This window comes from Psittacula echo, assembly GCF_963264785.1.
Source record: "Psittacula echo genome assembly, chromosome: 2".
NCBI lineage: Eukaryota > Metazoa > Chordata > Aves > Psittaciformes > Psittacidae > Psittacula > Psittacula echo.
Genome location: NC_137737.1, coordinates 12,726,267 through 12,752,803, shown reverse-complemented (window position 1 = coordinate 12,752,803; position 26,537 = coordinate 12,726,267). Strand labels below are relative to the sequence as shown.

The 26,537-nt window shown below is 38.2% G+C and overlaps 2 protein-coding genes across 2 annotated transcripts in view; one reads left to right on the top strand and one right to left on the bottom strand.

Moving 5' to 3' along the window:
- The window catches only part of VPS41 (VPS41 subunit of HOPS complex), a 411,778-nt gene extending 388,695 nt beyond the window's left edge, over nucleotides 1-23,083 (bottom strand). Inside the window, exon 1 of the mRNA XM_080611180.1 lies at nucleotides 23,064-23,083. The gene's annotated coding sequence lies outside the window, so the exon portion shown is untranslated. The remainder of the gene's footprint in view (nucleotides 1-23,063) is intronic.
- The window catches only part of POU6F2 (POU class 6 homeobox 2), a 306,861-nt gene that overhangs the window by 260,725 nt on the left and 19,599 nt on the right, over nucleotides 1-26,537 (top strand). The window contains exon 7 of the mRNA XM_080611181.1: nucleotides 21,033-21,239. Within this exon, the coding sequence (XP_080467307.1) occupies nucleotides 21,033-21,239 (207 nt within the window). The remainder of the gene's footprint in view (nucleotides 1-21,032; nucleotides 21,240-26,537) is intronic.

Below are 26,537 nucleotides of genomic sequence, written 5' to 3'. Positions count from 1 at the left end.
GTTGTGTTTTCACTTGGATTTAAAAATCTTTATGAAAGGGTTTTATAGGATGCATGTTGCTTGTATTTGCAGTAGAGAAAGGCAGACAACAGAAATATACTTAGCTTTCACAGCAGAATGTGGTGAAGCCAGAGGTGATAAACCCAAGAATGTTCCCCAGCTGGTTTTGGAATTCATTCCAAGTCTTTGACTTTCCTTTAAAAACAAACTTTGCTGTGCACAGAGAAGGTTTGATCATTATTATCCTGAAAGACTGAATTTGGTAATTACAGATCTCATCTAAGAGCGTTAGGTGGCCATTTAGATTTCTGGGAACCAGCCCACAGAGGAACTTGAATGCAAAGGCTCAAGTTTTTCCTAAATTTATTGAAAATTCTTTAAGACGACATAAACAAAGCAGTGAACAGAGCTGACTCATGTAAATGGTGCCAAGAAATATGCTTTTAAAATTGCTGGTGTTTCCCAAATAGCGTGTCACACTCGAGACTATTGCATCACTGCATGCCTTCAGGAGATGACAAAGAACAGTTTGAGGCCATATCATTGTTCAAACAGAGATTATGGAAATCCCACTTTATGAGATTCCTCTATAAGATTCCCCTTCATTAAACAGGAATCCATGACTATTCTGAATTTGGGATTACTCCTTTAAACTGTCCAAGATCTTCTCATGAGGGAATGCTCTGCAGTTTGTAGTATAGGAAGGCTGTAGGAAAGCAGAGGAAATAGTGGACCAAATCTGAGAATTAGAATTATCTTTCCATGCCTTAGCAACCAAAAAAAATCCAACCAAACAACAGCCAAGCCACAGATTATAGTTCTTTGTGTAGCATGGTGCTAAGTTTTATATATATTTTATAACATTTATCCTCTGTATGTCAAATGCTTTTTCCTAGTGTCAAAATTTTATTTTCTGCTCAACTGACATTGATACCAGAAAAAAAGAAAACCAAAAAGGGCTATTTGGGCAAAAAGGAAAAAAGCCAGATTCATTGTCAAAAGTGGAAGTTAATGTAAAATGCTAAATATTTAAGGTCCTTGAGTCACTGGTACAGTACTGCTGCTGTATTGGGAAGATTTGGAATTTCTTAGAAGCCGTAAGTCTTCATGCATAAATGAAGGGCATTGGCTTTCTTGTTGGACTGCAATCTTGACATCTGTATGTACATGTCTTGAAGATACAGGTGAGGAGATTTGGGGCTTCTATGTCTGCAGTGCAGTCAGTATATGATTTGAAATATTTTAGCAATATCTTGTGAAGAATCTGAAAATGAAAGAATATGTCCTCCCTGAACAGTTTTTACATGAAGAGAACTGTACAAGTATTTGATGGACTTATTTGATAGTAAGCCAACAACTGAGTTGCATTTGTGCAGCGTTCATAGCGATAACCAGCCAGATGCAGGGCTGTGGGCTTCTGCATGCAGACACACAAGCTTCCAAGTAACACACTGAACAGGAGTTGTCCTGTAAGAGGAAGGATTCTCTGCCTTGTAGTTTGAATCTAGAGTATTAAAAAGAATTGTATAATGTCTTCTTGTATGTGCTGATCTGCGAACAGTGGCAGGGAAAGTTCAAGCAGAAAAAAAATCACAGTCCTAACCATGAATGCACACTGAATCTATCTTTCTAAAAGTATCTATTTCAGTTTGTAATTTCTTTTCAGATACTGGCAGTGTTAAGCTTCAGCATGTATGTATGCAAATGGCCCAGATATCAAAAAGAAGAAAAGGACTTTGAAATATCTATGCCAATGTAATTAAATATATATGATTTTTAAAGTACCTTTTTCACTTAAACTTCCTTCTTTGCACATTAATTAAATATTATCTCTAGGATAAGTATCTCTCATAGAAGATTAATGTATTATTGTCACATAATAATGGAAGAGAATGACAGAATCTCTTTCCTTAAGCACAAGAAAGAATTTATTAATATAAAGAAAACACTCATAGCCCTTGACCAATTCTGTCTCTGCTTCATAGACAACCTTTCTCAGTCTCCCCTCATGTCTAGCTTTGTGCTAGAGATTCAAGGAAGCAATACATAATATCCTGCCAGTTTAAGAATCAATCCACTTTCAGGAGATAATTTAATATCAAGGCACGATGTACCCAATATCCAAATATACCTTCATTTTAATGTTTGACGCATCAAATACTCTGACATAGCCAAGTTTCAAAATAAATGGTTTGTTTTAGAGGTTGGATATGTCATATTAGCATCCACCCAGCAAATAGAGAAATAGATCAGAGAGTGATCAGGACATCAGGGAGACAGTTTAGAGAGAGATGAGAGAGGCCAGGTACATCTTGTAATGTTAAAAAAAGCTAGCTAGCAAGAAAGAAATTGTATAAATGGGTCATTGCAGCCCAACTGGAAAAAAAAATGTTTAATTTTAACTTGTTAGTCATCATCTCCAGAGGCCTAATCCACTCCCTCCGTTGCAGGCTGTGCATTAAGCTGAGATATGTCTTATTTGATAGCATAGATAGACAGCCTCAAAGTGAAAAGATGCTATCAGGCTCATGCAGCGCACTAGCTTTGAGGGGGAATCGGCACCATTTCCCATGCTTAACTTATTTCTTTCCTTCTCAATTTTTTTTATTAGTCTTAGGTTGTCACCTGTCCTGGTTTTGCTCTTTTGGTTCCTTCCATAAGTGGAAGCTCAAAACCACATGGAAACAAGTACGCACTAACAGATACCTGGTGGTAGTGTCGGTAACAGATCCCCAGACATCCCAAGGTATCCATTCCCATGTTCCTGTTCTATTCCCCTGTCTCTGCCATTTTTGTTTCGTGACAAATCAGCTCTTTGCCACATGCTGTTTCTGGGATTCAGTAGTCTAAAGACATAGGTTTTTAGTCCCATTGTAAATATTGTACAATTTCTATTAGGCCTCCCACTGCCAATGCAGAAACATGTTTTTCCTCTAAGTCTTATTGCCATATCCTGACAAAATCCTAAAACATTTCAAATAGAGTAGCTGTCTACATGTTTTTCAGCTGAACTGCTCACCACTTACATGATCGCATGCATGTGTGTACATACACATACACACAATTGAACACTCACTTACCTGGACCTTTGTGCTTATCTCCTCAGGAAAGACACAAGTCCTCAGGGACTTATTCTCTTGTACCTCAAATCTGTCTCTGGTATAATGTTAGAAGTATGTGATCATGGCTGTACACAGGCCATAGTTGTCTGCAGTCTAGTATTTGGAAAATAAAGCTAGGCTTGTATTTTCCTAAGGGTTCAGTTTCTTACGAAGATATAAGTATTACTGAATGACTGCAAAATGGGAGTTAAAGGATACTGTGTGTTAACACTATCCCTCTATCCTTTCACTACTAGAAGGTACCATGTAGACTGGTGGTGTTGGCAGCTCTGCACGAGAGGCCAAAGTATTTAAAAGGTCAGGAAAACTAAGGTTTGTTAGCAGAACTGCGTAGGAAAGACTTCCCAACCCCTGCCCACAGGATGGCACAGTCTGCCTGCTTCTTGACACATCTCTTATGTTGATGAACATCACTTACACTTGCACACACCCTGAAATGTGGAGAAGTGACTTCCATTTTTAGGTGTTTAAATCACATCTTCTGGGATCTGCTAATTTTAATTGTACAGATATTGATGTATGGAGTTTATATGTCCAGTCTTGCACTGTTGTTATTATTAGCATCTACGGTGCACTACTCTGTATGTTTAAATCTATATGTTGTTCTTCTGGGTAGTCTATACCCAGGAGTATGTCACTTGTAACTCTGATACAGTGAAATGCCCCAACTATCAGACCAACTGTTCAGGTAGAGAAACATGTAAGAGAGAGTCACCTACCTCTGCTCTCAAGCTGATACATGAATTTGAAAACAGAAGTTGTTTATGGGCATTGTTGAAAGATACCCCTTTAGCTGAAGCAGAAAGTTTAAGAATCTCTGGGCACAGAGGGTAGATAAATCATAAGGTCCTCATCTTTTGAGAATAGCATGTAATTGACACTAGCAAAGAACACCACATTCTTCCCTTCCACATCAGAGAATTTTTTCCACAACAGCCAAGACAAAATCCTGCCTGGAGACTGTGATTAAATATTTAATGACTGCTTACAAAAGTTAAGATTTTGATTTTTAAGCTTGCTTAACAAAGGTCCAAAGAGAACAAAACTACCCTCAGTTCACCAGATATAGGAAGGTGAAGGCAGCCCAGATACGATTCCCATCCATGAAGTCTAACAGCTGATTGAAAATGTTCTGAAATGGCAATCACAAGCTATGTTTTCATCAAAGTATCATGGGGCATTGCACAGGAATACAGGACACAACATAGACAAACTTTTTGCCAGCTTCTCAGTTAAGGTAATTGTTCAAAATCTGAATGTTAGACTACTGACCTAGAAATACTGTTAGTAATATGCGAAGCATTTGCTTGTTCAAATACTTTCATGCTTATGTTACATACAATGATGTATAGTTGGGAGTTTTGCTTACATGAAGTCCTTAACCAGCAATGTATTACATCCCGTATGTTGAGAATTAAATATCACAAGTAAGCATGCTACAACAAAAGCCTTTTTTTCTGAATATAGTTAAAAATATATATGTTTAATATTACTGAGTCAAGCTAAAATTCTCATAACCTGATCCATCAGTGGAAAGGGCCCCTCCTAAAAAGCATTTACTGAGGCAAGTTGTACCTTTGGCTCCTTCTTGCCTTTTATTTCTCCTTAAAATCATATGCAGTGAAAATAGGGAAGAAACATGAATGATGCACGTCTGATTCACTAAATCACTATGGTCTCTGGCAACAGCACAAATGTAGAAATGTTTAAATCGGCTTCACACTACCCAACGAATGATGCAAAAGGAGCCCTCAAAGAACACGGACTGAGGGGAGATAAATGAGTATCATGTCAAGAAGGCAATTTCTCACTGAGTTTGCACAGAACATGGAAATTTGACTTCCAAGAGATGGTTAAGGAATCTTTCTAATAAATCTTCAGTCCACAGTCATTGCTGTGTCCTTTTTTTAAACTTACTTTTTAAGAGCTGTGTAAGTTATACCCTCCCCAGTGAAATGTGTCAAGATATTACCAGTCAAGTTGAAGTCATTTAAGTGAATCATCTCTGCCTCTGTGTTTATGTTTGTGATAGACAGGGATGGTCAAGCAGGTTTCATTTTGTGCATGTGTTGAAACAGCTTTTCAACCAATGAGGTCTTCTCAAAGCCTCGTCTTATTTTAATAGTGACTTACAAAGGAAGAAAAAAAAAATAGATTTAGCCCCTTCTGTGGAAAAAGTAACTGTGACTTTGGTTGTTTTGTGGGATTTTTTAAAGTTATTTTATCCTTCTTTTTTGTACAGCTGAGATACTCAGATGGTCAATAAAAAGGCAACAGTTTTCCAAATGACTTAGAGGCTGTAGGGCAATGTAGGTCAATGACTGGTCTTTATCAGAGTCCTACATCTCTTTAGACTCCTGACTTCAAACTCCTTTTCCCTAATTTTAACCACATGAAAGTTAGCTGAAGCTGCATCAAATCTAAGCTAGCTGCTTAGCATTCTCTGTCATCACTGAAAGAAACAGGCACTCTTGAAGAATAAAACATCTCGCTGATGCATTTTAGGCTGAGATGAATCACCTTGCAGAGATTTCTCATTCTCTGTGTTGACTAGATTGAGCTTGAATGGCAGTCTACTACTGGAGTTCTGATGTTGGGGGGCTAACAGTAAATGACAAATTCCATCCTTAGAATACCACACACCAGTTATTTTTAATGGGACTTGAGTCTTTTTGATAATTTTATCCTTAAGCTCCCCATGGCAGTCACAGGAGTTTTAACTCAGGTCCTGGGTGCAGCTGATGATGGCAGAACTCAGTACCGACTGACCTACCTTACTTTTGGGGTAAGGCTAAAGGCACTTTTCAGTCTTTGTGAAATTGTGCCCCTGTTTTGCTTGCTTGCTTCTTTGATTTTCCCAAATAAAGAGGGAAGTAGCATCCCAGAGACCAAGGTAATGGTATGTGTTTGAATTATTTAAAATGTACTTAACTTTAATGATACTTTAACTAAATGACAGTTAGCAATGTGAAGGGATGGTCTTTCTGTTGAGTATCTTTCACGTAAGATTAGTATTCCATCTGTAGGATGTTATTTAAAAGTCAGCTGTGCATAGGTGAAGACTTTGCATCTCAAGTTCTCTGGTTTAAAAAAACCCCTTTGAGCCTGTACTAGTGAGGAAGAAATCCCTCCGTTGGACAGATTACTTTTTACAGGGCATTTACCCTGATGTTTTGGTAGGATAGAAAAGGGATGCACTAAATCCTCAGACCACAGGCCAGTTTAAAAGTATTTCCAGCACAGCTCCAACCAGCAGGTGCCATAAATGGCATGAGAGAGTCCTATCACAAAAGAATCTCTGTTCTGCAAAGTAGCCTAAGTTGCCAGCATTCAGGTAATTTTAGGTACATATCTAAGCCAAACTGATCAACAGCCTTTTGAAGATGGGCCATTATAATTAATGCTAGCTTTACCAAATACTATTTAAATCTGTATCCAAAATACTATGTATGCTTAGAAAGGGAGGCACATCCTTTAATTTGATTCCAAATAGTCTGCTTTTGTTCAGAAATGAAACTTGAATGTTGATCATGGAATTCTCCTCATTTTATACCAACAAAAAGCATACTTCAGTTTGTATTGTGGATGGTGTCATTGCTAGTCTCTCAAAAAATCCCCATAAGAATCAAATGGCCTTTCTACCCAGGGCTTGACCCACTGCACTTCAACATCCATCGCAAGGCTTGCACTGAGCATATGGGACACAAGATAAGGCTTTTATTAAGGAGTCACTTTAATAGCAACTTAAAGAAGTTGCCATCTCCACTTTGTACCTTTCCAGCCAGTCTTCTGCATGGGAGCTGTAGCATCTTGTCAATTAACTCACTTTAATTGGTTTCTGTTTCTTGTCTAACTATGACCCTTTGGCCTTGCCTGCTGCACAGCGCTGTTTATTCTTAAGCACTGGGTTTATATGAAACTTTCTATCAAAATCATCCCTTTGGAAGGGAAGATATGTGATAAGGAGTTTCAATACTTGTGCTATCTTTGTTATCTCTTGTGGCTCACAATAGAACCTGAATCACCATAAAATTGCACCATAACTTTGTGGTTTATATGATGAACTTCTGTAAAAGAAGGGGAAAAAAAGAGCCAACAATTCTCTAACTGACTCTGTATCTAAAAAGAAAAACAAAAACAAAGGAAAAAAAGCCACAATTTTCATGGGTAAGAGTGCAAATTGGTCACCTCAAAAAAACTGATGCAACTTTTTTAGGTATAAACTCATCAACATAATTCTAATGAGTTATGGTCTTTGTTGTGAGAAATGAGAAATCCTGTGGTCTCACCCTAAAGAACATTAAAAAAACATTACTGACAGGAAATTGAAAAAGTAATATATGTCTGAATGAATATGACAACTTTTTTCTGATAGAGCAGATAGATAAATGTCACATACAAGTTTCAAAATACATTTAATTTTGCCACCACAATGGATATTCTCTTCATAAAATATATATGAATCAGGTTTGAATCATGAAACTTGACTGTGATAAACCAATGCATATTTGATAACTTTCTTCTTTTTTTTTTTTTTTTTTTTTTTTGATGCTCATTTCTTTTTTGAGGTTCTTTGTTGTTTACACATCTTCACGTTTTCATTTCTGAGTGAAGCAGCCTGGGTGACAAATGTTATGCACATTGAGCCTGGATGAACTTTCTTTTTAATCGGAGGAATGGGTTCCTTTTCTTTTGGGGAAGGGTTGAGGGGGAAGGGGAAGGAAGGAAGGACAGCCTGGGAGATGCACAGACTCTCTTAACTATCATGTCAGACATCACTGAATTTTCCAAACATCGTTCAGGACAGGGCGATGGGTGACAAATGAACGTAAGCATTTTCAGAGCACGGGGACAGCCTTTTACCTTTTCCCCTGCTGAGCAGCAACTCTCAAACTGGGGCCAGGTTGTCCATGTCCCAGGAGGTTAAAAAAGTCTCCCTGTTAAAAGTTTTCCCTATTCAAAAGAGAGACTACCTCAACCTTTTCTTTCTCCAGTACCTAGGCTTCTGAGCTCTTGGAGCCTGCCCTAGTGCAAATGCTGTTGGAGACCTTATCAGCAATGAAAGCAAAAGGCTCTAAAGAAGGAAATTATGATGTATCCAGAAGCATCCCTCAGGATTCTAGTGTTGCATTTGAACCTGTGTTAACGACTGAGGTATAATTACATTTTACTACCTCATTTATCAGTCTTTTAGTATAAATTCCTGCAGCATTGTGAGCAGAACTGAATGACATTTTTTTCATTGCTGACTTCTGATGGAAAAATGGTATTTAATCTAAATACAAATGTGTCATTTTGACAAATTTTGTTCAGTAAAATTTTTAAGTACAGTGTCTGTGTAAGGTTTAAGTGTCTCAATTTTTACATGTTCTGTTTGAAAATTTAGTGGAGTTTTTTTCAAGTTTAGAAAGGTTAAAAGGAATATGAAATATTTCAGTTTTGATCAGAATGGCTCAATCAACCCCAAACAGGTTTTTTCAGATTTGTCTTTAATTTCAAATTTAAGTTCCATTTTAAAGTGAAAACAAAAATGAACATAATTTCCCACTTTCTTTCCAGAACAACTTACGAGTTTACATGGGGCTGCTCCATTGGGCAAAATGGGTTCTGTATGAACAGGGAAAAGAGAGGGAATCCCTACATTTTTCTAGCTTCAGCTGAAACCAAAGCCCAAGATAACCAGTCAAAACCAGAGCTATGCTGTGCAGGGTACATGCTAGCCTGAGACATTTATAATTTAAAAAGAATTACGGGCTGCAGCTAGACCCAAACATCATCCTGCGCCATATTCAAGTCCCAGGGGCCACTGCATTCAGGTCAGTGGATTTACTTCTGATTTTTATTAGTGGAAGTCAAATCAGAGAGAAGCCTGATAATATTACGCAAACGTCGCTGGAAACTGGAGTCCAGAGATAATTGGCATTATTATCAGTTATTATCAGTGAATGAGAAGCCAAGAGCTGAAATCTTCCTAGAAAATATTACCTGGCAATTGGCAGCAGCACCATGGCAAACCATTGAGTGCAGCAGAAGCAGCAGGCTATTGAGTGAAGCTCAATGACTCTTGTAAATGACATCTGGGATTCCAGTTATGCAGTCTGCTCCTGACTCATAAGATCGACACTGTGATATAACCCCAGGCAGTTTTTTTCCCCTAATATTGGGGGCTAAAAAGATAGAGCTATTGTGTATGTCAAGATCAAATATGTTTGCATACTAATGACTTCACCTGAATGGAGGGGAAAAAAAGGAATCCATTGTGTCCTGAGAGACTCAGTGGGGTAAAACTATGAACAATAAATATTTTTGTAGTCCTTAGTACACTCAGTGTCACTGTTTTGGGATATTGTGCTATCTTGGCAATTAATAATATTTCTTTTCTGTCTAGCCTCTTCCTCAAAACTTATTGGCACTGTTCTGGTATCTTTAAGTATTCAAAAGGATCAAAGAGCTTTCATCTTTTAATGCATTTTACTATGCTGTGCTCTGCACAGGAAGAAATATTGATACTGTTTCAAGGGCAGTTAATATATTCTGTTCTGTCTCAGAAATGAGCACAATTCCTTGACTTATAAAATTGAAATCTGCCATTACGCACAATTAAAATGTTCCATATACAAATTACACTGTGGCATTTGCACTTCGCTCATCCTCTTGTGCTGTAATTCACATACACCAGGGAGTCTTCTCCACTATTGCTCCAAGATTTAAAAAGTGCTTTACTGAGGGTTCATATTACTGAGAGTCCATTGTTTTTAAAAAAATGCATGACAAAGACATTTGTGCAATATGCATTTTGGCAATGCTTAAAACTAGATTTCAGTTTGCCATTTCCTCCTTTGAGATCAACTTTGTTCTTCTTACAGAAGATTCCACCATTTTTAGTCTTATTAACTAATATCTGGCTCCACGGACTGGCATCAGGGAGCCTACTCAAAGTAAGGCAAAGCCTGAATGAAGGAAGCAACATCTAATGGTCTTTAGTAATACTTCTAAATTTTCAGATACTAAAGAAGTCTGTGGTTAGGTTGTCCAGTTCTTTTAGTCACAGAGTATAGTATATCACTCCATAAGGAGCCTTCTTTCTTCATTTGGCTCATTTCCACATTAAGGTATTACATGCCATGAGAGAGAGACTTAATCTGGTGGACTTGGCAGTGTTAGTCTTACAGTTGGACTCAATGATCTTAAAGGTCTTTTCCAACCTGAGTGATTTCTATGATTCTAAGTGAGAGGACAGGCAAAGCCAAGCTGTGGAAGTGCTCTGGATGTTCCTGGAGAGGAACATATGGGGTAAGGAACATCTGGGGTAACAAGAGAAGAGAAAGGCTGTAAGTATAACTGTGGATGATGTCCTTTGAACTTGGGAAGGATCTTCTTGGGAAGCAGCTCATTAAGGTCCACTGACACCCCAGCTGCCACAGGTGCTGGGGTAAGTTGTGCAAACCAACAGCTCTAGGGAAATAGTTAAAATAAATTGTAAGCATAAGGGCCTTTCCTAGCATTATTGTTTCATTTTTTTCCCCAGCTTGTAGCCATCTTCTTAAATATCCTCCACAGTGTGCAATTTGAGCTCCATGTATTTTCCTTTTGTTTCGGGAGTGTTTCAGTACTGATGGAGGTAAAGTAGCACCCCCTTAGTTCTTCCCCTGTGAACCTGTAATCCCAGTAAACTTTACCAGAAAATGTAACAATATTATCCCACTTGCAAGTCTTAATAGAGCACTTCACAGTCTTAAGTTATCTTAACTGAGGAAGTATGAGAATATTACATAATGTAGCTTTTCTTTTAGTAACAAATCTGATTGCTGCTATTTATTGTCTACAGCACCACTGTAATCATGACTGGAATACTGTGCTAAGGCCTGGCTCTAACACAGAAAGAAAACCAATAGCCTGCCCAAAAAACCTTAAAATCTAAGTGTAAAATAAGTGACAAATGCACAGATGGAGAAGGGATCCTGGACAGAGCTGATCTCTGCTCTTATCCTCCCCTTCCACTAGAGGCAAGAAGGTAAAGGAGCTCCTCACCTTTGGTCCTCTGCAGGTCACAGCTGAAAAGGAAATCTTTCTAGGACTGATACAGAGACAAACGTGCAAGGATAGAAAATGTACAGTGTCTGTGATCTTCCACCTTCCACAGAACTGGCCTCAAGGGTAGGGGTTCTGCTGCCAGCAGAAGAGAAAGATTCATATCAAAATACATACAAAGAAATTTCATTATGCCCGTCTCTGTCAGGAGCATGTTGCATCAGCGCAGTAACAACGTAGGGTTTACATTGTTAAAGTGCTGGTATTACATTCAGGTTGATGTGGGAGATGGGATTACCTCGGGTCCATTGTTGCTTTTAATAAGTAAATCATAGTTAAATAACTCTTCTTAAGCAAACTTACAGACCAGCCCTGAATGAAACTGATAATTAAGCAGCATGTTCTCCTAACAGATTCATATAATGCCATCTGCTGCTATATCTTCCCCAAATTTGAGAATAATTTACTTAGATTTAACTGTCAGGTTTGGAGTATTTACTTTGTTGGGGACATCTTGAATATACAAAAATAAGTTGGTAGCCCTGAGAGGAACTCAAATCTGCATGCAAACTACCAAAAACAAATGTATTTTGGCCAAGGGAAATAGAGCAGTGACTGAACGCTGGATATTCATCACCAAATCTACAGGCAGGTACCTCTTGAGTTACATGCCATTGCATCAAGAGAATGTTTTGTCCTGAAAGAGATGCTGGGACCAGTCATTTGTGGTAGATACCATCACACATACTAAATATCTGTATTACAGAACTTATTATTGTAATCATGATTCATATCAGGTGGTGGCCAGAGTGGGAATTTAAGTCAAGCTGTTAAGATGTGAGCAGAACACCTTTCTTTCCCTTCTCTCTGTCAGCTCAGGTGAAATGGATTAATGATGCAGTTGATAATGGGAGATACTTTACCCATTGCACTTACATGCAGTGAAGCATATACTCCAGCTACTAACATTCGAGAAAAGAACCAGCTAAGGGCATTTTCAGTGAGAGAGCCACCTTTGACGTAACCCCCCTAACTTTACGTGGTATTGTTTCTTGATAGCTCTAAGGTAGGCTTACAAAAATTACTTAAGGCTCATAGGAGTACTGTCACTGGAGATAAATAGTATTTATACAAACACATTACAGATGGTTGAATGGAGGACTGGGATTTTAGTGACATTCAAAGGTGAACTGATTGGCAGAGCAGGACATGGAACCAGCAGCTGTACCAAATATCACAAGGTAAGAAAGATCAAGTCTGGCTAAATTTGATTGGCAAATTTTTGAGGAGGTCTTGGTACTGAAATGAACAATCAACACTTTTCTGGTGATTTTGTGGCAAAAGGAAGTTATATTTGATCTTGAGAAGGATTTTTTTCCTTGAGATTAATATCTACAAAGTTGGAGTCATGACCGTTTTCCATACAAGCACTTGCATATAACCCATCTAAATTTTCCTGCCTCCTTTCGGTGAAAGGAATTTTTCCTTCTTCTCCTGAACATCCGCATAATTGTGCTGCATTGTAACAAAATTCCACTTTATAGGCTGAAATATTGGCTTCTATAATGGCTATCCATGGTAGGGAGGTAACCCAGAATGGTTTGTTCCACCATAGTCATACTGGTGATCAGCATTGTGGTTAATTCTCAGTAGTCTGAAAATCACTTGCATGCACTGTAAAATCTAAAAGTGTTTCAGTAGTACTTTTGCCTGGCCAGGTTTGCACAGTGATTCACCTCAGCCTTGCCTTGAGCTTTTGTAGACTATCATGTTAAAGCTTGTAATTCTTAATTAATAGGACCAACAGTTTTATAATAACTAAAGTCCAGAGCGTCTAAAATTGTAGAACACCAGCTGAAGTAGGACATGACTTTGTATTTAAAAGAATGTCTTGTTGCACATGTGCAAAGTTGAAGTGATGGGTTGACAGACAACTACTGTGTCATCATCCATAGTCATTGCATCTGGGCAGCAAGTTCAAGGTTTCCAACAATATTAGGAGAAATCTGATTGTATAACAACAATGTTGAGTATCACTGCTACTGATTGATTGCAATATCTATTAGCATTCTTGTAATGAATTTTGGCTAAATCTGAAATGACTGAATGAATCGGTGTACCTTACTGATTTCACCTTTAAGAGTTACAGACTGAGAAATCTGGTGATCTCTGGTAAATATTTTATATAGCATATGTAATTTGATAGTGAGAAGATGAGAGGAGATTATTCAAGAATATATTGATGGCCTAGAAATTCTTTGACCTGTAATCTAATTAAAGAACTGTGGTCCTAAAGATTGTATCTGAAGATTATTTGATGGTTAATGATTTCAGCCCAGTTTATCATGGGGAAGTGTCCAAGAAAACATATATATTGTTATTCTAAGTGCACAAGGCAAGGCTAGAATAAAATATCATTTAGCCTTCAAAGTCGTTTGTCCAGAATGCACTTCTATTTTCTCAGGAAACAATGAAAATTATCACTGAACAATGAAAATTCATCAATGAAAACTAAAAAGAAAAATAACTCTTTGAGGATTCTAAATTTAACGTATATTTGCACGTGGATACTTCTGCTGGAATAACTTTCTCAGGAATGGCATCACAAGGTGAAGCAGTGACAGTAGTGAGTGCCTACTGAAGGCAGTTACGAGCCTGCCATCTCCTTAACCAAGCTTCTTGTCCATGCAAAACCAGTTGAAAGGAGTAACCAAGAGAAAGAAATCAAACTAGAGCACCAGAAGTTCTGCTCACCCATATATACTGATAGTAGTGTGCAACATCCCTTTTTTAAAAGAATAATATTACAACTTGAAAAATGAAACCAGCACTGTTTCAGTGAGCACTGTTGTGGCAGTACAGAACATTATCTTGTTCATATTTACGCAAGATTGTCTCAACAGCAGCTCTTATTTAAAAACCACAGGATCAAAGAGCAGTTACTAAACCCTGCCTTATTCTGGCTCTTGACCTCTAGATAGCATCTCTGTAGTAGGCCAGTACAGTGCAATAGAACACCAAGTAGCAAAGCTAGTTCTAAACAAGCCGATAATGTCACCGTAGCATGGAAGCAACCTAATCACCTTGGCACACATTGTGCTGGGCCTAATTAGGCTTGCTGAGAAAGGGCAATTTGTTTCCCAAGCTAGCCTTGAATGGCTCAGCATGGCATGTATTGCAAAGTGCAGGGATGCCTACATTTGCGTCTGCTGTATGGCCAGAATGGTAGATACTGATACGGCTAAAAGCAAGTCCACTGTTTATGCTATGAGGAAGAAGTAGAAGTATATACTTATATTGTATTAATGCCCAAAAGAGACAATCCTTCTTCTAAATTGTTTGTAATCTAAAGACACAAAGTAATGGTAGGGTTTGCAGATGCAGCTCGTATCCAAGGCTGGCAAATGTTGAAAAATTTTATTTCAGAGCAAGGATTTGTTGTCTTTGAGATGCTTGATACTTGAAACCTTCAGAGAAGTAGCAGTGACACTTCTGTAGGCAACTATGAAAATCTCAGCCTGCATGAAAAGAAAGTAGAGGCAAATGAATATTTGCCAAAGTATTTCTGTTGTAATTAAATCTGGTGGCTGGGTTGCTTTGTATTTGCTTCCTGAGAAAATAAAAACCAAAGCATTTTTGTTTTCAAGAGTATTTACAGAAAGAAAAGATACCAAGACCATACATCCAAAAGTGTATTTGCTGGTATACACCCTAAAAAGATCTGCACAGCAATCAGGAAAGCTGTTTGTGCTTGGGAGACAAGCAGTCAAATGCTAAAACCAGGAAGTTGTGTTTTCTTTTTGTGATCATCAGACATTATTAGAAATTATGGTTGGTTTGTCATAACAATCCTGTTACGACAGTTTTGGTGCTATTGTCATACATAGTATCAGGGATCTGTTGTTGCAAGAAACAAAAATATTGCTCATATACTTCGTACTAGTCATCCATCAAATAATGAACAAGTCATCCATTTAAATAATGAACACTTTCATAAGAATCTAGCTACGTGATTTTCAGAAATGCTTGGGACCTCTAAACCTAATTAAAATCAACAGTTGCTTTGCTCAGCTCAAAGAACTGTGACTAAGGGTCTCTATGCCTGACTTAATTCTTGATTTTAAAAGGAAGCTAAATTTGATACGTAGATTGCTTAGAAAGAACAATTCAACAGACGATCAATATACATTTTAATCTTTCTTTATGTATCTTTACTTTTTTCTAATGAGAAAATGTTATGTTGTGTTATTCAGGATGCTGGATAAGAGAGACATTCTTTTTCATGCCTGTATACATGCCCCTGCTAACAGAACATAACTGTTTGCTTGAGACAAATTTCACCACAGAATTCCAACAGTGATGACAAATAAAGTCCTCTATAGTTTGATGTTAGTATACAAACACTGTTTTCTAACAAATAAAGCACTGAGAAAGTCAGGCAGAATGTCAGACTCAATGTTCTATTATGATGCCTACAAACCATAATGCCATCCAGTATATTGTATGATCTATGAACAATACTTAACCTTCAAAATTAGAATGCCTTGGATGAAATGGTGGCTCAAAAGTACAGTTTCATAGGTGCCTGTTTCTAATATCACTATTTGATGCCTTGTTCTCATAATAGCATTTTGTTGTGCCATATTTTTGCATTCTCATCAGGAAGTATAATGCAGCAGAGGAAATTTGTAAGCATTACATAAATTAATACTGCTTTTACTTTGAAAGACACAGGCAGCCTTAGCCTCATCCTGTCTTGAGGCTGAAGAATCATTTTGTTGTTACTCCAAAGAATGAGATGGAGCAGCATTTCTTCCAGAAGTAGTCTGCAAATGGAGCTTGTATTAATGCTCCCAGTTTTTCAGTGTGTAGATTGGTAGTATATATAGTATAGTGTATAAAACAGATGATTTTATTGATATTGATAGGTAATAAATCATATATATATAAATATGTGACTGTGTTTATAATTTATATAAATTGTGTGTATATATATGTATGATTAAGAAAGGAGCAGCCAAAGTGAGCTTTTATTTCGTATTTTATTCTGAAGACTAGAAAATAAAGATGAATGAAGCATATTTAAATCAGCAAACATTCACTCAGTGATCTTTTGGGTCACTATATAGGAGTAAAACTTCCATGCATTCTGTTCACAGTTTGAGATGTTAAATTAGCTTATGTGTATATGGTGGTTTGCCTCATTTCACTGAACAATTTTTCTGTTGTTCCTTTTACTTTTTCCCTGTTTTTTTTTTCTATTTTATTTTTATGTTGTTCTTCTGTTGTTCAAAACAGAAATAATTAACCTTTAATATTTAAAGGGCTGCAGCACGGATAAAATTAGATACTTTCATTTTGATTATACTGAAAAAAACACATTTCCTTCTTATACTTAAAGACTATAAAGATAAAATGGCACTATTTGCTTAATGTCAGCCCTGGCTGACAGTAGAAACAACCTAGTGTAGTCAGTCTTTGATTTTACTTAGCCCTTTCACAGCAGAAACAAAGGCAGTTGTTGAACCACCCATTTGGCTACAGTAAGATTCCTTTGGTTGTGCTAAGAAAACAAGGAAGCAAGGCAGCGTCCCTGTTTCTGATGAGGGGAGAGGGAAAAGAACTTAATAAAAAACAGTTGTGTGCTTTATTTTAGAGTGTCATAGGAACTTTACCTAAAGTCAAAACACATTTGTGTTTTGGTGCCCTTGGCTTATTAGGAGCCACAAGGAAGGAGTCACTGCTGGGAAATCAGCAATTAGACCTTCGTACAGTTATGCCAAAGCTGGTTTTTACACCTACAGCACAAATGGGACTACAATTAGGCATTTATCCCCAGAAGTTCTGAACAGTTGCTCAGCTTCTGCTTTCAGGTTCAGCCTGTGAGTTACAGCAAAGTAATCCACAAAGGCAGTTAAATATGAAGATGTGTTGTTAGTCAAGAAAGGGTAAGAATGGGTATTTTTTAACATTCTTTCTTAAAGATCCGTTGTTTAAGGGATCATTTTTAAGGGATCAGATATTTTTATTTCCTTTCTAAGAAGAAACCTTTATTGAGCAAGGCAAGGGACCAAAATCTGTTTAACAGCACAACAGTGATTAGCATTTCATCAGTGCTAGGACGTTATCCTGTCGTTGTGGGTAACACAAATACAGTTGATATGCAGAGGGCTTGAATTTTTCCCCTCCATGGTCAGCTCCATTACTTGGGATTTTACCTTCGCTTTGATTGTATGCTTATTCTTTCATTGCAGATGAATTTACAGTTTTCAGGACTATGTAAGGAAAGACCACTGAGCCCAGAGATGGTATGTAGGAGCAGATCAACAAATTAACTTCCTGTGCAAGCCAAGCCTTACAACTGTATCTCATATAAATAACACTCAATAGTGGAAGTTGTCTTGGCAATGTCAGTTGTAAGATTTGAGAGACCTGATCTAAGATATCTTGAAATCCTAGGATGCTAAAATGACACTTAACAGATAAATCAGTGGAAAATGTTCAGATGCTCTTAAAAATCACCCTGGATGTCTTCTGAATTTAGACACAAATATCAATTTTATAAATTTAGTTAACATTGGGAAACATAAAAACCTAAATTAACATCTATAAACACTGCTCTCTAAGCCCCTCAAGATGCAACTGATGTATCTAGTAATGCATAAACAAAATGAAAGAATCTTATCAAATACTCGAAGTGCAAGTCTGAATCCACCAAGGCTTCTCACAACACTTTATCACTTGAACAGGGTCATAGTTACAGTCTTGGTGTTTTAATTAGTGGAGGACCAAAACCACGTCTCTGTAAAAAAAGCTGAGGCCTGAACTTACACTAAATATCTTGGTACTATTTCCAGTGTCGTATATGCGCTACAATTTGTGCTTATATCTGGAACCTGTACCTCCAACAGATACAACCAGGTGTTTGACAGGTAGGACTGTTCATGGATTTGAGTTCGAACATTGACAGAGTAAGAAGCCTGTGCTATGTCTCAAAGCTGTGGCTGCCACATCCCTGGAAGTGTGCAAGGCCAGGTTGGATGGACCTTGGAACAACCTAGTCTAGTGGAAGGTGTCCCTGCCCGTGGCAGGGGATTTGGAGCTAGATGAGCTTTAGAAGGGCCTTTCCAACCGAAATGATACTATGATTGTATGATTCTGTAAGTATCTTGTGGGATAAGCCCCTGTCACATGCTGTTCCTAAACTGTATGTATTCTTTGACTATAATCTGAAATAGCAGCATTTGCTAGAAAGGGCCAATGCTTCAACACAAGGAAAACCACTGGCAATTAAATACTCTGTACTGTGGCACACCAGTGTCTCAAGCCTGTGGCATGGTCTGGTTTTATTTCTTTAGAAAATTTAAATGTATCGAAACTATAAATCACCTTGACCAAGTGCCAGCCTTTATCATACTTCAACAGGACAGCTTAGCAAGGCCCAGGGTGAAATTTCATACCAAAATTAGCAGAAGAAGGATCTGGCTCAGCATCAGGACAGCGGCACAAGGTTCGAGGAGGGGATCGCGTTTCAGTACTACTCCGTGTGTGTGAATCAGGGAGCTGTTAGGTTATTTCAGAGAGGGTACTTGGAGAAGATGGAACTTGAAAGACAAAACTTGAATCTGGGTTTAGCCCTATCAAAGATACATGCCATAAAGAGTAGCCCTATTGCTTAACTAGAAACAAGTGCCTGATTTTTTTTTTTTTGCTTTTTCAACCAGAGAAAATTTTACTTTATTTTGGTATAAAATGGAAAAAATAAAATAAAATCTTGAAGTCTCAGTAAGTTTCAGAAAGTAGAAAATCTGTTTCCCATTCAGGTTTACCCTTGGCTCCTGTGGTAACACCCTGAGAGCATTTGTTCATTTGTCCTTGTGGAAGACCTCTCCCAGCTGCGTTTCCCCTGCTCCATTTCTGGCTATGTGCATGTACAGCATGCCATGTACGGAATGGCATGTGACACACATTAATACATATAGATAGCCTTCTGCTTCTGACCTTACAAACTGTCCACTTCAGCATTGTCATTCTATGAAATGTCCAACTGCAGTCCAAGAAATGCATTTTAAATGTGAATGCAAACATTTCTATTACTGATAACACCAGCGCAGCATTTTTTGCTTTGCTGGGATTAGGACCTTGATAGTTAAAGTTACATTGGAGTAATGACACTCCAAGGTCATGTCCTTTACTGACATGGCAAAGGAAGGAGAGGCCTTTGCTATATTTCTGCTGATAAAATTAAAAAGGATTATTCCTTGTGTTTGGTGTGATACATTAAAAGTAAAAAGAATATATTTGTGACACATAAATAGTTTAGGTTGCCAAAAACTGAGAGAAATTTACATGTTGCACTGTGTGAAAGTCACATTTAATTCATGCTGAAAGTGAGATTTTAGAGAGCATTCTGAAATCTGATAATGATTTAAATAAATGCCTCCTTCCTCAGTGAAGAATCATCTTCTCACATGGACAGCAAAGGTGCTGCAGTTCAGCTAGGGACACCTTAAAAAGAAACAGAAGTATTTGACCTGCAGAGAGAACCTCACAGAAGTTCCAGCTTAGAAGGCTAACTCACAACCTGTTTGAATATGTTCCATTGTGCTCCACTTTCCTGCTCTGCAAAACAGGGATAATAATCTTTATCGATCTGTCTAGCTTTTAATAAGAAGAACTTAAGTGATACCTTTAGAGATATCATTTTAGAGACCCTATTTCTCAGCAACCAAGAAGATCTACACTAGTCAATGAATGTGATAAAGGCCACTGGGATCTCACTAGTGGGGGAAAAAAAGGACATGCAGTGTGGTGGATGCTGAGGATTAAGAGGAGGAAGCAATGCTTCTGGAGATGGAAGACTGGAAGCCTTACAGTGGGATAGATGCTTTCTGGGGTGCTATGATAAAGTCAGAGATGTAGTGAAGGAGATAGAGATGTGTACCTCTGGGTTTTTTCCTTTTCCTGGTGCAATAATCCTGTAACTGTAGCTTCATCAGTTGTTGTTTGCAAAGCCAACCAACCTTCCAAAGTTTCATCAGAAGTTTGTTTCAGATGCTGTAATACTTGTAAAAAGAGTCTTCTAACAGTGGAACTTTCTTCAGCCTAGTGGCTTATTGACTGACAAGCTTTCTTACAGCATCTGTTTGACATCTCATCCTAATGTAAGTTTTACAGGCATGTTCACATTTTAGGAAATCACTGTATTGTCAAGTCTGAGATGTCACAAGAGTCTCTTTCTGCAAGTACTTGCCCCAGAAATGTTAGCTAAACTGTTTTGTCTAACACCAGGCCTCCTGTTGTGTTGTACTACCTAGTTGTCATCCAAAAGCAGCTAGATTTTTATAAACGTATCTTAATAAGCCATGTCCTGAACAGCACCAGTATCTCTTTGATCCTTCCTGAGATCACATGGGAGTAATAGGCGGTCATCTAGAGTACTAGGCATCAGTAAACCGAGGAAAATTACATAAGCACCATAAAATCACAGTCATACAGACGAGGTGTAGAAAGCAGATGAACAGACCGGTACGTGCATCCATTCCACTCTGTGTTCAAATGAGAGGTGGGAACAAAGCATTGTCCAGGGTCCAGAACATGTCCCAGCATTTGTTTCAGACATTCTCAGTGACAGCAGATTTGTTGGGAATAACAGTGGACAGTGGTAAAGCCTACAGGTGATATGGGACACACAAAACGAGCTTGGAAGTCCTCATTATCCCCATAAAGGAACATGGTGATGAGGCCTTAAGCCCATCATATCTGTTTCTCTGTGCTTATTTCACCCAAGTTTGATGTAACGTGTATGAAACAAGTAATCACATGTGGTGAATATATGCAGTATGTGTGCATTTTCCCATTCTATGTCTTTTTTTCCAGATTATTGGAACAATCCCACTGATGCCTAACCCAGTCCCCTCCAGCCAAGCAGCAGGTGGAGCTCAGGGACTTCAGGTGCAGCCGATAACTCCGCAGTTATTGACCAATGCCCAGGGTCAGATCATCGCTACCGTCATTGGCAACCAGATACTCCCAGTGATCAATACCCAGGGAATAACACTATCACCACTCAAACCAGGCCAGCAGGTAAAGTGTCTGTAGCCTGAATGATTATCAAAACAGATGCACACAAATCTTCTATTCCTCATGGACTCTCTTTCTAAAATCTCCCTCTTCTTTATCATTTTCAATAACAAAAGATTAATTCTATCATACATGGTATATTGGTGCATACTATATATGTAGGTATTATCTAATGTTGTATTACAGCACTTATTTGTACATTCAGGAGTTATCCAGTTACTCTTATTTTTTTTTCTTCTAAAGGTCTATATAGGGCCCACTGAGAACTTTTGGGCAGTGAAAGCGCAGTAGGAATATGAAACAGGAGAGGCCCATTTTTCGGTTAGCAGTCACCTACTAGACTGGGGCTTGAAATGTTTTGGGACATGCATAGAAAAGAAAGAAAAAATCTAAAGTCTTCTTCAATGGAAAATCAGATATGGTTATATTATAGCCATTTGTATTATATTATTATATTTGCAGACAGAAAGTATTTTTAGGATAATTATTAATCAATGTAAGGCACCAGGTAGATGTCAGACTTCAGGATGGGTGCAGCAACTTCACCAAGGTCCACAAAGATTTCTGTAGTTCTTTTTATAGTACTCTTTGTAGTACTCTAAAGTCAAATGCATTAGTTTTGTCTGTAGAGCAAAACTCTTAATGCCACCTTTTTTACTCTGTAAGAGAGGAAATTGAAGATGGAAAAGACATCAAATGTGATTACCAAAAAGGTACTTAACTCTTAATGTCGCACACTTAAACATTCAGTTTAGCATTCCAATTACTCATAGTGCCTGTTTGCTAGTCCTGCCTACACCTCCAGTCACAGTAGCAGCCTTTCCTACGTTTCTGGGAATCTCAGCCTCCCTTGAACTTCAAACTGATGACTTCCCCCCCCCAAATTTAGTAGAGCCAGTGAATCTCTAAGATGACTTTTTTGTTTGTTTTGAAAATGATTCACATCCAAGTGCTTACATACACTTTTTTTCTATCCTCTCCTGTGTAGCATTTTCCAAAGTACTTGTCATTTATCTAACTCTTTTTTTCTTTAATGGGAGCAGACTTATGCTACTGGCAAGTGCTTTTGCAATTGTTGCATGTACATGGTATCAAACAAAGCAGGATGGAGGGGAGGGAAGGGAAGGATCTGTGTTCTCCAGCACCGGAAACCCTGACAATGGAAGAAGAAACTCAGCAGTTTACATTTGGTTTCTTAGGGTGTTTCTTTTTGAGTCAGTCTCCTGAAGAGATTAGATCTTTCCCTCCTTTATGAGGGAAGCTCTCAAAAAGCACAGCAATCCTGAGATCCCATTTGAAATTCCTGAATTTTAGAAGAAAAGGATAGAGATCCTGTATTATTCCCTGAGACCTTCTCAGCCGCAAAGCAACACACTTTCTGAGTCCTGCAGCAAAGCAACCTCTTCCAGGCAATGTCCAACAGTAGTTATCAGCGGACAGAGAGGGGACAGAGATGTGACCTTTCTGTGCACAGCTAGTGGTATTGGGCTCACATAAAGGCTCAGACTGCTGCTGAAGGCTGCAGCTTGCTGAATGAGCAGGGGTTCAAGGTGAAAAGCCAGTGTTTAGTCTTGTTGTGAGGTATTGCACTGGCTCACCCCAACCTGTGTGCTCCTGTGCAACGATCAGCTGGCAGAAATCATCAGTCAGCAGATCTCTGGTTATGTCCAAGAGCCAAAGATGTGCCCCATATTATGCTGGTCTGCCCAGCAGTGCTGCAGAGGTAGGAAGCATTATTTAGCCAAGATCAGATTTGCAGGGTCCAGCCTGTGCTTCTCATGCAGATTCCTGAGGTCCCAGGGGCTGCAGGAAGAGTCGCCAAACAACATCCTTACACTCATCTGTTGGAGCCTGATCAAGACAGCATTTTTGATCGGGGAAAAAAAAAATAGTGCAAACACTATAGGAAAAATTTGTAGACATTATCATTTATACAGGAACCACAGAAAATTATTTCTGTGTATTTGTGCTCCCTCTACTGGCTTTTCTGCTTTTACTGAAAGAAGTCAGAGGAAATTTTGCCATTTATTTCAGTGGGAGCAGAAAAGAGGTGTGAGAACCAGATATTCCTCACAAGAACCGTGCTGATGGATAGTCAAAAGCAGTGGAGCTAGTACTATACAAACTGCCATATCATTTGAAAAGTAAATAGAATTACACAGAGGATAAGGAGATCCTGGATTTATTTTATTGCCTGGGTGAAGACTTATCCAAACTGTAAGTAATTTTTGGCTAATGACAACGTATTTAGTCACAACTTTAAAACCTTGTTTTCAGAACCGAGTGCTCAAGCTTAGGAATTCAGAATATTTTTTAAATGGTGTCACATGGCATTTGGTGTCTTGAAACTTGATGAAAGAAGCTTCAGAAGAGGGAAAGAAGAGTACAAGACAAGTTTGGGAGAAGTTTTGCGAACGTCACCAGAGAAATAAATGAGGAAATAAATAATGTAGTAAAATGTTCCAGCTGCAGATGATCCCAGTTTAACTTTCAACTTGTCACTTGTTTGGAAACTGAGTACTGCAGGAGAAAGAGAAGTGATTGCAAGCAACGGTAGTAAGCTGCTGCTTGTTAGTTTAGTCACAGTAATTGAACGTGTTTCAGTTGCTAAGTAATGTGTGCTGGTGCTTACTTTTTTGCCTGAAGACTGAAGACTTAAATGCCTCAGATACTGTTTTTAGTCAGCTTTACTTAGGTACACTACTTGTTATTTATTCATACAACTTTCTTAAACTTGACACACGAAAACTTCAATGTCTCTTCATGGAAATCAGTTCATGCATTACTTATGTGTAATGTAAAGCAGTGCTTCTTTTTCTGTGTTGTAAATAGGTGGCTTTTTAATGTACACAAGCAATCCTATTGCAGTCCCATTCCTCTTGGTTTTAAGAATAAGTAGATGTTTCTGATTTATCTTAAGATACCCACAGTAGGGATCATTCCTCTTTAAATTACCCTAAGTAGATAAAGCTTCAGTGTTTTCACTGTTTTCCAAGATGTAGCTAATTTAAGCAGCAGCATCTATGCATGCACTGAGAATTCTCCTAGAAATTGTAATGGCTTTCTAAAGCAGGCCCCTGTTTGCACTTCTGTTGTAGTCCGTGTCCTCTTTATCTCTGTTCATAAACAAGTTTTTCTTTGCCTTTAATAATTTTTACTGCCCATCTCCCCAGCCATTTCACTTTCCACACTAATCTCATCAAGATTTTGTGATCAGAACTGAATGCCACGAACACAGTGAGGATGCATCACTGTTTTACAAAATAACCTTAGATTCTATTTTCAGCATTATTTTCTGTCTTTATCTCAATACGGCCTAACATCCTGCTTTCTTTCTATCTCTGCTCATTGAGCAGGTTTTTCAATAAGCAGATGTATCCACCATGATACATCTTTGCTTCCCTGATTGTTACCATGTGAATCACTAAAATGGTTCTTTTAATGTGAATCACTTGGCACCTGTCTACTCTATTTCACCTGTCAGAATGCTCCCCCAGCATGTTGTAAACAGGATCTGTAAGTTGTTCATGGTATTTCAAGAAATTCATGTGCTCCTTCTATTTATTCAGCTTCACTATTGTTCACCATCTTGTCTTACCCCTTGCTAAAACCATTCAAAAAGTTTTTTATCAGTCCTTCAATCTCTATTTGTTGTCTCCTTCCCTGAAAAAGGACAATGTATTCCCTAATTTTATGTTTCTTGCTTTTTTAAAAGCTGTTTATATCTCATAATAGAAGAGTACCTTGTAACCTTAACTTCTGCACTTCCGGCATGCCTCTAAGGAGGGATTTTGTCAAAATCCAGGTTGTATGGCTAAATGCGCAGATGAGCTTATGGTAACAACTTGTTAGCATTGTCATTTGCTATCAGATTGGAAAACCTTGTTTTAAGGTGTTCTTTTGTCTCCTTAACAACACACATTAATACCAACACAACTGACAGAGGAACTTTAACCATGAATTGGAGTTTTAAGAAATTTAGGAAAGGAGTCATCTTGCTTAACTTAATCATAGAGCAGTTAGGTATCTGGTGGATGCCAGTTAACTAGATTTCCTGTGCAAATAAAGAGACATCAACTAGGAAACATATGAATATCTAATGGGCAAATCAAGCTGTCAAAATGGAATGATTTTTAGATAGGTTGAATCTCTAATAGCTATTTGAAGGTATCTATTGTCTTCATTGATGTGAGAGGGGGCTAGGGTACCTATTTTAGGATTCAAGATTAATTCTTAGTTGAGCCAAATTAGGTAAGAAGAATCCAGCTGCCAGTGATCACTGGGGTTCAAAACACATTCTTGTTTATAAATTCCTTAATCAGCTTTCCTAATAACTGGTGTTTACATAACTATTTGCATGCCCACACGGAAGCAAATTCTACACTTTCTGTTACACTCCAGTGTACCTCATCAAGTGAGTTCCCTTCTTGCTGTTGTCTGGTTCTTTCCTTCTACATACCAGACTCATTAAATCAGGCCTGTAGTCCCAGTTGTCCTCAGTCTTGTTTTATCTACACTGCCTGCCAGAACTTTTCATATTTCATCGTGTCTTATAGCACTACCAGCTTTGTGCTTCTGCCAACTCTTAACACAATAAAATGAGCTACTAGGCAGCATTTTCTTACATAGTCAGTTCCCCATCTTTGTTGTCATTGGCTGTCATGCTCCAGATTAACTGCTGAAAAGACACAGATAGCTCTCAGATGGATATGTGGTCATTCTTGTGCATCTGCTTTCCAAATTTCATGCCAGACATTTTCTTTCTGTAGTCTCAACCTACCACATATACCCTTCCGTACCACAACCCCATGCAATCACTTGTTATCCTCTCCCGTTAAAATCTAACCAGCTCTCTTTCATTTTCTCTCTGCAGTGTTCTTCCTGCTTTAATGCTGTCTTGTTTTATGAAAAATGCACCTTTCTTTCTCTGTGTTTGAATACAGCCACTAAACTATGTTGTCTTAATCCAACTTTGGTTTTGTTTTGGTTTTTATATGACTTGCAGCCATGAGGCTGACAATTTTTCTCACTTCTTTCTCTTTTCTTTTAACATCAGTATTGTATAATTCCATTTCATCCATGGATAAAATTACTGGTTTTTGCAAGTCAACATTACCAGACTATTTACGAGGGACTACATCAGATTTTCTATACAACAACGTGAACACTTGACTTGTAACTTACATCTCTTCCTGATCAGTTTCTTTGTGGCATCTGCCCTTGTAGGAATAGGATATCTCAAAAAAGTCAATATAACTGCACAAGACCATTGGGGATAGGAAGATACCACTACACTACCCG